Consider the following 17,071-nt stretch of genomic DNA (forward strand, 5'->3'; position numbering starts at 1 on the left):
TTCTCATCTGTACTAGACAATCGCAGGTAAGAAGACACCCCATTGTTAAGTCACCACTTCTAAATGCAATGCACTTAACACCCAGAAATCCTTGAACCTTACTTTAGTCTGGTGCCTATATCAGAAAGCAGTTTGTCCTTTTAGGTGAATGTCCGCAATTGTTTGCAGTTGGATGAGGTTGAACCAAGTCAGTGTGAGCCTAACATGGTTACTCCTTGAGTAAGCACCTTTGAGGTAGTTATAGGGTTAGCTTTATATGACTTTCATATAACTTTTGTTTACAGCTTCTTGTAAGCTTTATGTATGTTTCAGCCAGCGAAAGTTCGATTTTATTGGAGTAGATTGTCTAATTAGTAATGTTTTCTAAAGGACTGAAGCACCTGTTGAATGCTAATCAACTTGTAAGTTATGTGCTGCATTTTTATGTTGCCATATCTCTAGGGGATGTCACACACAGCATTCTAAATGATCCGGGCAGCCTATTCACCCATCCAGCAGATGAGTTTCCCACCACCAGGACAAGCAGTCACAGGCCTTCCAACACTTCAGGAGTTAGAGAACAGTCCAGAGCCCATGTGTTGAACAGGATCCATGTCAATAGAGATGTACCCATAAGTAATGTACGCAAGTCATCCACAACACAGACCACAGCGACTCGTTCTTCTAAAAACAACCAGTGTGAAAACTTCATACAAGAATTTTCAGGACGATCTCCACCTAGGAGGACAAGGTTTGTTTTGAATTTTAAGTGTAATTTCCTTAAGTAAGCATCTTAACGGTTCCTGATCGATTGGCTTAGTCCAAGAGATTTCAACATAAAATGGGGCAAATCTGAAACCATGCCCATCTCATAGGAGTATCGTCTTGTTACCCCTGTACATAGCAGCTTCTATTAATAGTCTGCCAGTATTGTCCATGTTACAAGTGTTATTCTTGGGCGCTTCTGCTTTTCAGGCCTCCAGCCATTCTAATTAAAAGGGCTTCATTATAAGCCATGCCAATATTATGTAGCAACCTGGACTTGATGGAGCCTCTGATAAAGTATTAGTTGGAAGAGGAGGATTACGTGGAAGGTGAAGTAATGAAGGTGGCAGTGTGCTTTGGCAAAAGAAAGCTTTGTAAGATTCCGTCGGCTTGCAACTCTAGGAGGGTGCGGGTGGTGGGGACAAGAGTTGAGAGAGAAGTAGTGTATGGAATGATTAGTTCCAGGCAGTGGATAGAATGGCGTTTGCTCTGCTGTCCCTCATAATTCATTGTTCAGTGTTTTCTGTGCTGATCTCTTTACCACATGTCCTGTGCCTCCATGTACACTAGATCTCGGTGTAAGGATCTTTTCTCCTCATGGGAATAGAGTAAACCTCCATGTACACTAGATCAGTGTAAGTGTCTTTTCTCTTCATGGCAGAGGAGTTGGCCTAACGGCTAGGGCGGTCAACCTCGAAGCTGGTGAACCGGGTACGAGTCTCCGCAAGAACGCTAAACATCCTGTGATTCTCTGCAAATCACTTAATCTCCCCATACCTAACAAAAATGAATGTCCTCGTGTTGCGCAACTGGTGCTTGTGTAAAGAGCTCTGATGCCCAATACCCTCGGGTCAAGTTCATGCTATATAAAACTCTGTATAAAGAAAAGAAAATGGGGATAGAGTAAATGTGAATGGGCCACAGGCACCAATTTGTTATCTTCTGAAGTTTCCTTTACTAAGGTTTCATCCAGTGACAGTTGCCTGGTCCCCACCAGGTCTCTTAAACCGGTTCCACAGTCTGTCATATTGTGACATGGTGTGTCTTTTGCAACCATGCGGACTACTCCTGTGCCAGTGCCTTGTCCACTGCCATCAGCGGAGAACCCACAAACACAGGTTCCTCCTTCTCCAGGTAGAGCGCCAAGAAGAAAATTGCACTCTTCATTCAAGAATCACAGATCATTTTAGTCCTCCAATCTTAGACCTGCATCACACTTCCATCACAGGCTTCAGAGGCATCAGGCTCTAAAGTCCATCACCTCCAAGTCTTCTATTTCTTAGTCTTCCAGAAAATACTATCCATCTCTGATTGACTCGCCTTGTTCTAGGATCTGACCTGTCATGACATAAATGCATTCAATGAAGTCCAGATAGGCAGCAAAGCAGAATATTCCGGTAACCACCGCTTAAGCAACATCTTGTCATAATTGGGATCATTCGCCACCGATCCACTGCAATCATTGTTAATCATTGTTTTATTTTCAATTCAATTCAATAGATCTTTATTCGATTCACAGAATCATAAAAGCATCATACATACCAACAAGAAATATATAAGATCTATTCACAAATATAAAACTGATCCCTCGTAAAAATACACATTACAACATTTAAAACCTAATGGTAGCAATAAGTGCAACGTAGTAGTTACCCTGACACTCATGGTATGTCATACCTATACATTTTTGACAGCTTTAGCATATAAGGTACTCCTTGCTTACTTAGTCAAGGTAGTCATATATAACCAGGATTGATTTTCCATAAAGTGCAAAGTGCTTCATCTTAAAATACTATGATTTTTATATAAAAACGTGTGAACGTGACTTCCCTAAAAGTATTTACAGTCAAACATAAACTTTAAATACAGTATGATTACATATGTTGAAATTTCCCGTAATTGACAATTAAAATAGATTTAAAATTTAAGTCCCTTTTTAATCCTAATATAATTAGCTGCCAATAAGAATCTGCTGGTACCAAATACAATGAGTTTTGAAGAGTCGGTTTTTAGGATACGCAACATTTCAAGATATTTTCCAACACATAACTTCCTACCCAGAGGTTTTATCCACTTATTTCTAGGTGCTCTATAGGCAGGCCAAAAAAATAAAACATGTGCTACATCCTCTTTCGTTCCTATATTGCATTGGGAACACCTATCGTCAATTTCCCCACTCTCTCTCTGGGCAGACCCCCATTTAGATGTAAAAGACTTAATCTGGAGAGTGCCGTACCTAAATTTAAGGTACAGTACTTTGGCGAGTTGAGGCTCGATCTCGTCCAGAAATTGTTCAAAACTGGGGTATATTTTAAACGTCAGAAATTGAGAGGTAAGAGGGCCGGCGTCACAATTTAAAACAACATTGTGCATGATGAAGTTCCAATAGATAGTTTTTATTATTTCCTGTTTTGAGTCAGGAGTGAGCAGGTTCGGGTTTACCCAGAATCTGCTCAGACCCAAGTCCAGCAGCCATTTACGAATATGGGTCAACCACGGAAAACTAAGGTTAGTATCTAAGGCCAAAAGTTCACTTAGTGATTGTCTATACATATGAAGTTCCTCTGTCGTCCAGATTCTTATCCAGTAAGACAGGGACATCCATACAGCCCTGTGGCCCAAACCTTTTATGCCTAAATCCATCATGAGGGGGGTCAATGGTGTATTTTGTGGGAGTGCAACAAATCTCCTCAAGATCTTCTTTTCCCCCTTGGTTAAAATCACGAGGGAACCCCCCCTCCCCCCCCATAGCTCTGAGCCGTACAGCGCAGCAGATTGTGCCCTTGCCTTATAGACTTCCAGGGATAGGGGTGATGGCCTTTGACGTGGTTGCATGCAGTTTTTTTAAAATTGGGACTGAATTTTGCATTAAAATTGTTCTTGATTTTGTAATCTGCGGGTTTCATAAAAGTTTGGAGTCAATATTCACACCAAGGTAAATGAAATTAGGGACACACTCTAGACTCATTCCGTTCAACTTAATGTTGTGGTTAAAACATTTGTGGGGTCTAATTGACATATATTTGTTCTTTGCGGGATTGATTTCCAAACCCTTTGAATTGCAATATTCATTAAGTGCATTCAAAAGGTTTTGCAAGCCCTTTGGTGTTTGTGACAATTAGTATTGTGTCGTCGGCAAAGGTAAGAGCACAGACATGATTCCCCCCCAGCTTCGGGGAATCATGGTTAGATCTTTGCAGGAACTCAACCATGTCATTGACACATAGGAGAAAGAGGGTTGGCGCCAGGACGCATCCCTGGCGCACACCTCTGTTAACTTGTATTTCTTCGGTGAGTTCTCCCGCCTGGCCCCAACGTACTCTTGCGAAGTTCTTCTCATGTAGCCTAACCAACTGTATTAGGATATTTTTGGGTACTCCCTGTTGCAGTAAGTTTGACCACAATAGATCTCTGGGGATTGAATCAAAAGCGGCCTTTAGGTCTATAAAGGCCACATATAAATGGCCAGCTGTTAGCCAGGCTATTACTATCAGACGAAACACCTGGTCTATGGTGCTTGTCCGTTCCCTAAAACCTGCTTGGTAGGGGGAGAGTATGTTATTTACAAACATCCAATCTTTTAGCTTTTCCAGGATTTGTTTCGCGTAAACCTTTTGTAGTATGTCCAACAAGCTGATAGGTCTGTAGTTAGCGGGATCGTCCCTGCCACCCTTTTTGTATATTGGGACGATCTCCGCTCCCTTCCAGGATTCAGGGATTGGCTGCCCTCCTGCGATTGCGTTGCTCAACAGGTTAATGTATGGTACCCACACGTCTGGTGTGTGTTTAAAAAGATCGCCTGGTATTCTATCAGGACCAGGTGCTTTTGAGGGCTTAATAGTTTCCAAAGCCAATCTAGTGTCTTCAATACTAAAGGACAACGGAACAATCGTGGTTGATGACATGAGGTTTCCGATGTCGCTATTGTGGCCACTCGTCGTAGGGACTAGGGAAGCATACAAGTGGGCGAAATGCCTGTGCCAGGTACCTGGATCCAAATTATGATCGAGGGCTTGGATACCTGGTTTCTTACCATTTGCGATAATCCGCCAAAATGAGGATTGGTCGCCCACTTTTGCTGCCATTAGCAGTTCTCCCCAACTTGTGTCTTCCCAACTCCTGTGAGCTGCGTTCAGGGTTCTATTATATAGTGTCCTCGCTTCTCTAATGGCCAGAGGGTCCTTTGCATAGAGTGCCTTCATTAGGAGTTGTTTTTTTTCAACACAATCTTTACTAAACCAAGGGTTTGATTTCACAGCCTTGGCGGTGTGTTTTGTCTTAACAAGCCCAGGTTTTGTCAAGTATGGTTTAATTCTCTTTACCAGTTTTAAGTGAGTCTGTGTTATCAGTGAGGTCCCTGGAGGTTCGTCTAAATACGACGACACTAGGTCACTAAAACTGTTATATATGTGAGTAAGTGATTCAATGTTCCCCATAATAGAAGGCCATTTTACTGCCCTTCTGTTATTGCTCACTATGGGCTGGATCACTTCATTCCCAGATCCCAAATGGATCGTTGGATGTTTCTGGAACGATTCTTCTGCAAGGTATAGGCAGAGTGGGAAGTGGTCACTTTCTCTTCTAACGTCGATTTTAAAATCTTTTACGTAAGCCCAATAAGCCGAGCTTACCATAATATAATCAATCCTGGATGTCGCGGACCCCCTCGAAAAAGTGTTGGATCCCAGGGGGTCCGAAAAAGTTCTACCATTGCATGATCTCAAACCATTTGCTATGGTAAAGTTCAATAGCTGTAAAGCAGATGGAGAGCTTCTAGAGGATTTGACAATTCCTAGGGGGGGTATACCCAGGGCAGTGTCTTCATCCTCAAAAATTTCTTTCAGGCCTGACAGCGGTTCGTAACAGCAATTAAAATCTCCGCCAATTAAGATAGGCCCAGTGGGGAGTAGGGGTCTATGACTTCTTCCAACAGCTGTAATATCATTGATTCTTTGGAGTCATCTCTAGGCCTAACGTATACGTTAAATAAAAATAGCCTCACGTTATTTTTAAATTTAAAACTTAGGCCCAGGACATCCTCTGTGTCTGATGGTATTATTCCTATTGTAGCATTAATGCTATTTATAACCCAGATAAGGATTCCTCCTGCTGGTCTACCTCTGGGTGATTGCCGCGCCTCTACACTAAATGTTCTATAGCCCGCCTTGTACAACGGTTCCCTGGCCCACGTTTCTTGAAATAAACAAAGATCAAAAGTATCTATGTATTCGTGCCAGTCAGGTTCCTGGAGCTTTCTGGTAAGGCCGGCTATATTCCAACTTACCATCTTCACACAATTTGAAGTAGTATGGCTGGAGTGATTGCGACCTACTACTAGTTGTGTTGGGTGGGTGTAGCACAGGGATGTCTCATTGATCTTATCCAGTCTTCCCACTTCCTCTGGGGTAGTGCCTAATCCTCCCTCAGAATGTGGTTTATCATGATGTATGTCATTCTCGAGTGCAGGGGGAGATACGGGTACAGTTTGTGATGCCGAGACTATAGAAGATATTACTCTTTCCGATGGGCTACGAAACCACTCCTGAGTCAGTCAGTCTGGGTCTTCAAGGTTCGAAAGCCCCTCATTAGTGGGAGGTTCGATGTCCCTGCTAGCTAGGCAAGTTCTTTTCTGCCTAATGCCAATACTGGAGTTAAAAAAGGAGTGGGATCTTAAATTCATAGTTATTAAATTATCAGCGGTATTTTTAGAGTGAAACGTTAACTTAATATCATCCAGATTACCGTTGTCTTGTTGGATCCTTTCCGCAATTTTTAAATCTGATCTTATTATAGATAGACACTGCCTTTCCTTTCTGATCCAGTGAACTGCTTTAAGTAGGGAGTCCTTATCTTCCCTGCTACCCGCCTTCAATCTTGGGACGTTTGTAAGAAATACACAACATGACTCCAGGTCCTCCCTGGTTGCAGGATAATTGGCCTGGTCTAAATATCGATTGTGCTCTTGCTCAAGGCCCCTTGCCCCCCTCCAGGGGTCCTGGGTAGATCGTGTGGGTCTGTCTGTGTGAGGAGTTCTCAGGTTTGCGTGAGTGTGTCTGGCCTGTTGTTGGGAATTAGGCTTTTTGAGGTATTCATTATTATTATCCTGTACTCTACCGTGCTTGGTCGGGGGAGGTATGTGTGTGCTTTGAATTTTGCACTGCATTAAGTTCTGGTACTCAGGGTGGCTATTGGATACTCGAGACGGTAGATTGGTCATTTGGCTTCCCCTAGTCGTACCTGCTAGTTTTATTTCAGGTTCAACGGGTTCTCCCGAGGTAGGAATTAAACCCCCCTCGTAGTTCGGTAATTGAGACGTTAGGGCCTCAAGCATTTTTTTTTTTTTAATTGTCCTAACCTCCTCTTGGAGTACATAAAGTTTGGGGTTTAAGGTTGTCACTGGGCTGTAAGTGTCCAGTGTTACCAAATTGGTTTGTGACTGTGCCTGAGAATGGTCCCCTATCTCGTCAGGGTGTTTTGAAGTTGTTCCATCATTGCTACTCGCGAGGTTCATGATATCAAGCTCTAGGTTGTCACCCAGAGGTGCAAATCTATTAGAGCACTCGACATTAGTCACCTCTCTACATGTAGAACTATCTGAGTGCCTGGCTACATTTTCAGTGTTATCAATGTTATCAATGTTATCAGGGCCGGAGGAGGACCTGATAATTGGCCCCCTACTTTGCTTTGGGAGTCGAGGAATTGAGGGTTGAGATTGAGTTTGTGTTGAGGGGTAGGGTCTATGTACTGTGACGATGGGGTCAGGGGACTTTGCTCGTGTCACCTTCTCTCTTTTGCCAAAGTAGGATGAGATTTTATTTCCCTTATTGTTAACCCCCTTGTCACTAGACAACATAATCTCCACTTCTTCTATTAAGTTGTCAATCTCAGCCAGTGTGCAATTGTTTGCAGCTGTTTTTGCGTTTTAGCTAATTTCTTCTTCCCGATCATGGGTTCAGTGGCTTTCCGCTTTCCCATCACAGCCCCGAAAATAAATCAACACTATATACCCCACAACCAAAATAGCTCCTTTACCAGTTTCCAAACAGCAAGTGAAACAGAGAGTGTTAAAAAGGACCGACTGTCAATAAGTCGGAGATATCGGCCTAGAGCAATGTCCCGAGCAAATATTGGAGACACAATCAGTGTATCAGAACTAAATGCTACGCGAGCACCCTAGGAAATAATTGCTGTCTTGAATTACAAATCAGAGCACAAAGAACAATGAAGCCTCAGGCAAATGGCTAGTACAAGTGTAGAAACATGCTTAGACACATGGAAATGGCAGGATCCTACATTCGGGTTACCGGAAAAGTCTTACTTGAAAGGTAAAGAGGGTGGCCCAGTCCAGTCTTGTCCGGTCTTCGGGCAAGGACGGGCCCGCCCTTGGCCCGGGCTTCACCCTGCGGGAGGTGTGCAGCGTAGATGTAGGCAGGTGACGCCTGCCACTGACGTCACCTGCGAGCGCCGACAGGGGAACCTGGAAGTTGAAGTTTCTTGATGGAGCCGTTGCCCTCACGGCGTACCTGGGGGTCTGTTGTCAGGTATGTGCTCCCTGCTTGGAGCCCTTCTGGGATCAAATACGAAGCTGCCGTTGCCCTCACGGCGCTAGAGGTATCCGGTCTCGAGCCCCCTTCAAACGCGTTTTATTTTCTGATGTCTTACCTGTTTTTTTTTTTGATAAACTTCTTTTTATTGTGTTTTGCGGCATAAAGAACAATATCAGGAATAATATACAGCAGTGCAGTGAACAAGGCATCAGTATCTGCAATCAGGAAAGCATCAACAGGCAAGTGCAAAAACCCTCCCGCCCCCTCCCATCCCCCGTCCCCCCCCCCCCCCCCCTGCGCACCCACCCTTCAAAGCAGGCCCCCCAACCATTTCCCCCATATCTTGCGAAATTTTTTTGGGCAGCCCCGTGCAGCGTATAGCGACCGCTCCTGAGCTGCACACCAATCCACCCCTCTACTCCAGGTAGCCACTCTGGGCGGGTCTGGCTGTGACCACACCACCGCTATGTCTCTTTTAGCCACCATAAGGGCAGTGGTGAGGAAGTACTTCTCATTGCGGGACCCGTCCATCCCGTCCATGATGCCCAGCAGGGCCATTCTAGGCTCGTGGGGGGACCTCCCAACCCAGGACCTCCGCTAGATCGGCCTCGATCGCTGCCCAGTAGTCCCCCAGACGAGGGCAAGACCACACCATGTGGAAAAAATCTGCCGGAACCTCCCCGCAGCGAGTGCAAGAGGCGTCCGCGCGGAGGCCCGCACGATACAGGCGGGCCGGGGTCAAATAGGCAGTGTGGAGGTAATAAAGTTGGATAAGCCGCAGCCTCGCGGAGGTGGTAAGCGACCGAGGGCCCATAAGGGCGTCCCTCCAGTCCGCCTCATCCAGGGGTCCCACCCAAGCCTCCCATCGCTGCTTTAGCCCGCTCCAATCCACCGGTGTATTGTTAATTAGGGATTTATAAATGCGGGATATGCCCCCCCTCCCAAGATACCCCAACATCACCTGGGCCTCAGGCGGACTATGGGAAGGCAGTCTGGAATCTAGAGGGACGTGAGCCCGAACCGCGTGGCGCAATTGAAGGTAGCGGTAGAATTGAGAAGGCTGCAGCGAGAAGCGGGTCCGAAGCTCCTGGAAAGAACACATGCGGCTTCCACGCCATATATCGCCCAGACAGGAGATACCGAGAAGATCCCACTGCCGAAAGCCCGTGAGTCCCACCACCTCCTGCAGCCACGTCCCGTGCCAAAGCGGAGTGAGTTGCGTGGACGTCCCCGACCATCTGGTGTGTCGCAAGGCCGCGCGCCACGCGAGAAAGGGAGCCCGCACGACGCCGGGGAGCGACAGGGGGATCGTTGTGCCGTAGAGCATGTTTTGGATGGAGGTGAACCCGAGGCAGTTCACCTCGAGTCGATAAGCCGGGTCGCCCCAGCCCCCTGAGAACCAATCGTGGACCACCAGTAGTTGGGTGGCCAGATAGTAGAGGTAGAGGTTGGTCATGCTTAGGCCGCCGTCGTAGGAGGGGACCCTGCAGCGGTCCAAGGCCAGCCGAGGTCGACCACCGCCCCAAAGGAATTTGGTCACCATCTTATCCAGGTCCCGGAACCACGGGCGCGGAAAGGGGCAAGGAGTGTTCTGCAGCATGTAAAGAAACTTGGGGAGGATCATCATCTTATATAAGGCGACTCTCCCTAGCGGATTCAAAGGGAGGGCCTGCCACCGGAGCATATCTGATCTGGCTTTGTTTACTACTGGAGCCACATTGAGTGCCCAGCAGAGTTCCGGGAGGAGGGTGACCCAGATCCCCAGGTACTTAAAGGAGAGTCTCCGGAGGGGAATATCCGATTGCCAGTCGAAACATTCCCGCGACGGGTGTAGCGGGACTAGAACAGATTTTTTGGGGTTCAGATGGAGACCCGACGCCTGGCCAAACCGATGGAGGATCCGGCGGACCCGGGGCCCCGAGGTCGCTGGGTCGGAAAGATAGAGGAGGACATCGTCCGCGTATAGGGCAATCTTATCTGGGGCCACAGCTGGCCATTCCCATCCGCGAAGAACGGGATCCGCGCGAATCAGCATTGCCAGGGGTTCCATGGCCAACGCAAAAAGGAGGGGCGAGAGCGGACAACCCTGGCGCGTCCCCCGACCTATGGGAAACGGGCGAGAGAGAGCCCCGTTGACCAACACCCGGGCCCGCGGGTGCGCGTACAGGACCGCTACCATGGCACGGAACCGGGGGCCGAAACCCATGCGTTCCAGGACGTCGGCCAAGTACGCCCATCCCACGGAGTCGAAGGCCTTTTCAAAGTCAACCAGAAGGAGGGCCAGGTAGGGAGAAAGGCGGCCGCGGTGCGCCATCGCAAGATGCAGGCGCCGCAGGCAGTGTCTGGTCCCCCGCTCCGGCATAAAGCCGCATTGATCCGGATGGACCAAGGAGGCAAGCGACTGGCGCAACCGCTGTGCTAGGACCGTAGCATAGATTTTGAGTTCGGTGTTGATAAGGGATATCGGCCGATAGTCAGAGCAGGACCGCGAGGGAGGCTGAGTCTTGGGGAGGGCAACTATGGTTGCCGTGTCCGTCTCGGGCCGGAACGAGCCCGTGTCCACCACGGCTGCAAACAGGTCCCGAAGCCTCGGGGCTAGCATCTCCCGATAGTGAGCGTAGTACTCCTGGGGGAACCCGTCGGGTCCCGGGGTCTTCCCAGGTGCTAAGCGGCCTATGGCCTCCTCGATCTCTTGCAGCTCGATTGGTGAATCAAGGGTCTCGGAAACCTCGGGCTGCAACCGCGTAAGTGTCACCGCGGTCGTCCCCAGCAATTCCTCAAGGGAGAGCGTGGACGGCCTGCGGCGGTATAGCTGGGAGTAATAGTCAGCGAACGCCTGGGCTATCGCCACCGAGGCTGTGTGAGTACCACCCGCTGGGTCCGCGATGGCCGGAATGATCCGTCCCGCCCGGGCATAGGTCGCCAGCCGGTGGAGAAGAGTGCCGTTTTTGTCTCCCCACCCGTAGACCCGGGCCACCGAGGAGCGCCATAGAATCTTCGCCGCCTCCAGGGAATGGAGGCGAATCTCTTCCCGGAGGAAGGCCAATCGACGAGATCGGGCGGCATCGTCCAACTCCCCCAGACCGCGCTCTAATTCCACGGCTTGGGCTTCGCATTCCGCGAGCTTCTGGGATTGGGCCCGCCGTTGGCGCTGCAGATGCCCCTTAGCGGCGCCCCGGACAGTCGCCTTGCCGGCCTCCCACAAGACGGCAGGGGAGGTGACAGAGCCCTCGTTATGGGAGTAGTAGTCGGCGATCTCGCCCCCGACCGCCCTCCGGAAAGCCTTGTCGTGGAGGAACCAGGCGTTCAGACGCCACATTGGACGGGCAGAGAGGGGTGGGGGACCAAGAGCGAGGAGCACAGGCGAGTGGTCCGAAAGGCCCCTCGGAAGAATGCGTACATCTCGCACCCCCGCGCAGTCGGTGGATGGTACAAAGATGAGGTCGATCCGGGCATGGGAGTGATGGGCCGCCGATGTGTGGGTGTATTGGCGTGCCTGTGGGTGCCAGATCCGCCAGACATCGCAGAGGCCCTGCGCTTCAGCCCAGGATGAGAGCTGTTTTGCGCGGGCGACGCGGGACAGGGAGACCGGGCCCGTCGAGTCCAGGGGAGGCGAGTAGACGGCGTTGAAATCTCCGCCGAGAATGAGGGAGCCCGCCGGAAGTGTCGGGAGGAGACCCGCCGCGTGGGAGAGGGCCGACTGCAAGAGGGATGGCGCCGCATAGAGGGACATCAGGGTAAGGGGTCGCCCCTCCAGATTGCCAGAAACCACCACTACCATACCTTGGGGGTCCAAATGCACCCGGGACAGGACAAAGGGGAAGGACTTGCGGAGCAAAATGGCCACCCCTCGGGATCCCCGCACAAAACCGGAATGCCATACCCTGTCATAACCGTAGCGGCCAAGGAAGGGGCAGTTGTTACCCAACAGGTGAGTCTCCTGGAGGAGGAGTACATCGATCTCAGCGCGTTGCGCGTATTTGAGGACCGGCATACGTTTAAAACGGTCCAGAAGACCGTTGACGTTCCAGGATAGTATGCGCATGGCGGCCCTAGGGACAGGCGGGTCAGCCATGGTCTAGGACAGGAGAGGGGGCCAGTAGGGGCGCGGCTGAGCAGGCCCCCAGAGAGGAAGGACAACGGGACATCGGGCAGGAGAGCAAGCCAGACAGCACATGATGCCTTAGTACAACAATTAAGAGGGAGTCATCCCCCACCAACAAAGTCTTCCCAACGGGGAAGAAACAACCCCAAACCAACCCCAACCCCTCCCCCCCCCCCCCCCCCACCCTACACTTCGAAAACGGAAGCATCTGTCGCCCGAACCAAATGGAAGAACCACCAAGCTAAAACGCTTGGGCTTGAGCGCTAGTGGACCCCTGAGACCGATAAATTCAGACCTGAGTTACCTGCCCTGGCCAAGAGCAACACTGATAACGGGGCATCCCATCCCCGTCCAGGCATCCCCAGCCCCCCTCCCCCCAAAGGAAACAAAGAGTCAAATGTTGGGGCTGCGAGAGAGGTCCGAAGAGTCCACCAATTCGACCGGCTGAGTTGCAGGGCCCGTGGGCCGGGGCGGCACGGTCCGCCGTCCATCTGCCCCGGGACTGGCATGTGCGGCCGAGGAGGCAGAGGAGGCTCTCGACCCTCGGCGTGACCCTCTCCCAGAGCGCGTGGTGATCACCTCCTCCGCTGTGCGCTCCCGGGTTAACGTGCGGTGCCGCCGACGGGTCCTCTATGTCCGGGGTCTTCCTCGTCCCCTCCGCATACCCGCAGGCGAGCCGCGTCCAGAGCACTGCAGGGGGTGCTCCTCCGTCAACCAGGCCCAGGCCGCCCGCGGGGTATCGAAGAACAAAGTCTTGTGCTGGAAGACGACCCGGAGGCGGGCCGGGAACTGGAGCTGATACTGAAGTCCCAGAGAGCGCATCTTTTGTTTCACTTCCGTGTAGGAGCGGCGTTGCTCTTGGACTTCGCGGGTGTAGTCTGGAAATATCATGATTTTGTGGTTCTGGTAATGGAGGGCGCCCTGGCAGCGGGCCTCGCGGAGGATGGCGTCCCGGTCGCGGAAGTTCAAAAGTTTGAGGATGAACGGCCGGGGAGGCGCACCTGGGGGCCAGGGAGCGGTGGGCTCTCTCCACCACGAACGAGGGAGATAGGCTGTCCGCCGGCATCCAGGACCGGAACCATCGCTCCATGAAGTCGTCCGCTCGGCCCGATTCAACTCCCTCCGGAAATCCCACTAAGCGCAGGTTGTTGCGCCGGGCGCGATTTTCTGCATCCTCGACCCGGCGGTGTAGTTCCTTAGAGTGGGTGGTCAACTCCCGAACCTGGTCCTGTAGGTGGCGGATGTCGTCCTCGGCGGTGGAGATCCGGGATTCGGCCTCGGAAATGCGGGCGGTGGCATTCCGCAGATCCTGTCGGAGAAGAGCAACGTCCACTTTGACCTCTCCCACCATGCCCTCGAGGGAGGCGCGGGAGGAGTTGATGGCCTGCAGGATGGCAGCAAGGTCCGTGGCAGGGGCCGGGGCCGGCGCGGCCGTGGAGCCGGGCCCCTTGTCGGTAGTAGTAAATTTGTCCATCCTGGTTTGGGTGGCCCCAGGCGCTGGCTTGCTGGCCCTGTCTTTGCCCATATCTGTGGCGGCCGTCCGTGAATCAGGGCAGCGAGCGAACGTCACACCCGCAGAGCGTCAAGGGGTGCTCGAGCGGACAGGGGCCCAGCACGGGGGCGGCGGGGGGAGCCCGCGGCCGGACAGGGCCCGACACGGCCGGCCCCAGTGGTCAGCCTCCGGCGGGGTCCCCAGCAGGGCAACGAGTCCGATCCCTCGCCTCGGCCGTGGCCGCGGGCCTCTCTCAGCGAAGCAGGGTCCAGCTGCGCAGCCCACAGTCCCCGGGCGGCGGGTCGTTCCTCAAGGGCACCGCCGCCGAGAATCGCCAGGGCCAGCCCTCCGGGGCATAGCCCACCTCTCCAGGGGGGACACCTCGCCCGAGCGGTCCCTCCGCCACCCCCAGGGGGGGGGCACGGTGTCGCCTGTCGACTCGCTGGATCCGGGGCCCCAAACGACGATGAGGGGGGGGAGGGGAGAGAGGGGGGAAACAGCAGCGACACCCCCCGACCGCCGATGTGCGGCCAGAAGCAGCGAGGACCCCTCCACCCCCGGGACCGGAGGCCAGTCTCTGAGCCGCGGGGCCGGGGCGGCGCCGCAGCCAGGAGGAGAGGCTGTAGAGAGGGAGGGGGGGGAGCGGGGGTACGGGTCTCCCCGGCCGCCGACGCACGGCCCGATGAGGGGGTCTCCCCTCCGCCCCCGACCCCCGCAGCCGCCCCGGTGAAGCGATCCTCCGCCGCCGCACTCACCGCCAATTCCTGCTCTCAGGCTCCGTTCGGGGGGGGGGTCCCAGCACAGCACGCCAGGGGCCTCGGGCTGCAGCCGCGAGGTAGGACAGCACCCAGCCGGTGCACCAGCTCTCCGCCGCAGGCCTCGGGACACCAGGGCAGGTCCAGCAGCGTTGGTGGGGGAGAGTGGGGGGAGACTGGGCCCCGGCCGTCGACACCCGGCCCGAAGGGGAGGGCCCCCACCACCTCCAGCCCCACAGCAGCTCAGGTCGTCCCACCAGGGAGTGCCCCACTCACCGCCCGGCCTTCCGTCTGGCACCACAGCCCGGAATGGGCCCCACAGCACCTCGCCGCCGGCCACAGGATCCCAGGTCGGGGCCCCACCGAGGGGGGGGCCGCCACTGCTGCAGCGACGATCTCACCGGGCCGCCAGGATTCTCAGGCCCAGCACCCTCGTGGGCGCCGCGGTCTCGAGTAGCCACGCGCCCGCACCCAGCGTCAGGGATCAAAGCCGCCTCCCGCCGGGCGCCGACAGCAGGCAGCAATCACAGCTCCGGGGGGGCGGTCGCGCCCCAAACTCGCACCAGGGACAGCCAGGCGGGCCCGGGCCCCAAAACTGCTGAAATCAGCCGGCCAGGGCAGGATCAGGCGAGGAAGAAAGGATCGGCGGGGTCTTACGGCCGGAGCCTCACGGCAGAGCAGCCATGTCGGTCAGGCGCCACCTAGCGCTCTCCCAAATTACACTTGCGTTGGTCTTACCTGTTTTAATGTGCCCTAAATGCTTTTAGCTTATTCTTTGGAACCGGCGCTACTCGGTCCACCACAGCTATTGTGCTGATTGTTGTGGAAGGGGCTAGTCCGGGCTGAGAGTAGACCACGCGTATTTCCTCACTTCCTGCATCACATTTGCGAGCGGCATCTTGGGTCGGGTTACGCTCTAGTCTCTCGAGACTTCTTTACGAGCTGTCTATTTCTGGGGCTGATGGCGCTGACGCACAGCGGACGAGCCGGCGGCGCGCCAAACGCAAGCCCGTCTGGGCCGGTCCGCGCCTGGACGACGCCAGTCGCCAGAGATACTGCCGGTGGCGCTAGGGCTGTGCGCACATGTTCGTGGGAAAATCTATATTGGGGTAAGCCCTTGCCGTCAGCAGTTAACCTCTCTAGAAGGACCTTTCTGTTGTATTTGCTGTGGTTTTAATTCATCTATTAAACCGTCCCCATCCACTTCTGCGCCGTTACCCAAGAATTCCTTTAAAATCTTGTGTCTCAACTGCCGGTCCCTGGCCAAACACTATCTGAATGTATATGATCTAATGCAGGATGAGGCGCCTGATGTCTTCTTATGGACAGAAACCTGTCTCTCCGACTAAATGGTTGCGGAACCAGGCTTGGCGCTTCCACCTGGTTATAGTATTGTGACCTTAAACAGGATATCAAGAGGAGAGGGCTTTGCGGTCATTTTAAAATCTTGTTATGGCTGCACGTTTGTTAAAGAGCCTGTGGCTGGCTGTGAATGTGTACGTTTTGCGATCTCCTTTAGTGCGAATTACACCGGATCTGGGCTGCTGATTTACCGCACCCCTGAATCCTCCAAGGAGTTTAAATCTGCACTTATTGAGGTCACCAGTGCTATGGCAATGAGATCTGCTAACTTTACTATTTTTGGGGCCCTGAATCTACATTTTGATGATCCTACAGAGATTGAAATAATCAGCTTCCTTGCAGCATGTCAACTAAATCAACTAGTCTCTGGTCCCACTCACGCTGCAGGTCACTTACTAGACCCTGTTTTTTCTAACATTCCATCCCTGACTGTTAGTCCTCCTTTCCCAGTCTGTTGGTCCGATCATTTTTTGATCTCGGCGTCCCTCTTTGTTCCTATTGCCCCAACCATGTCTACCCTGAAATCCTCATATAAGCACCCATGGCGTAAATTGAACCTTGTGCAATTTCATGCTCTTCTCTCCCTAAAACTGCCCTCGCTACCTACGCATCCAGATGCGGCTTATAAAACCTTTTGTGACTGGATTCTCCAAGCAGTGGACTCCCTTATTCCAGCTAACTGGTCTAAGTGCTGTACCTCTCATGCCAATCCTTAGTTTTCCGATAGACTGGCTGCTATGCGTAAAGCATGTAAAAAGCTGGAACAGGCGTGGAGAAGGGACTATGATCTGCCATCTAAGAGATGTTATCAGACGGCCATTAAAAGGTATCATCGGGTCATTCAGGCTGAACGGGCTGCTTACTTTGCCAAGGCGATTCAATCTAGTAGTAATCCCTACAAATGCATTTTTAAAATACTTAATGATTTTAAACTCCGGAAAACTCCTGCGGCCTCTGTGATCACGTCTAACCAGCACTGTGAGGACCATGCCACCTTTTTTGTAAACCTAGTGGAGACTATATACAAGTCCTTTCCTCTGGCCCCGGTCTGTCCAAGTCTTGTATT

General features: G+C 52.4%; 1 protein-coding gene across 5 annotated transcripts in view; it reads left to right on the top strand.

Annotated features, from left to right (window-relative positions):
- Nucleotides 1-17,071, top strand: part of TRAFD1 (TRAF-type zinc finger domain containing 1) — a 282,334-nt gene that overhangs the window by 176,023 nt on the left and 89,240 nt on the right. For 3 of the 5 annotated variants that reach the window (XR_014970449.1, XM_085633468.1, XM_085633469.1), the window contains exon 10: nucleotides 442-730. The exons of the other annotated variants lie outside the window; for them this stretch is intronic. Coding sequence is in view for 2 of the 3 variants with exons in the window: in XM_085633468.1 (XP_085489594.1) it covers nucleotides 442-730 (289 nt within the window). In the remaining variant the exon portion in view is untranslated. The remainder of the gene's footprint in view (nucleotides 1-441; nucleotides 731-17,071) is intronic. 5 annotated transcript variants of the gene reach the window in all.

Source organism: Triturus cristatus, chromosome 11 (genome assembly GCF_964204655.1).
Source record: "Triturus cristatus chromosome 11, aTriCri1.1, whole genome shotgun sequence".
Classification (NCBI taxonomy): Eukaryota; Metazoa; Chordata; class Amphibia; order Caudata; family Salamandridae; genus Triturus; species Triturus cristatus.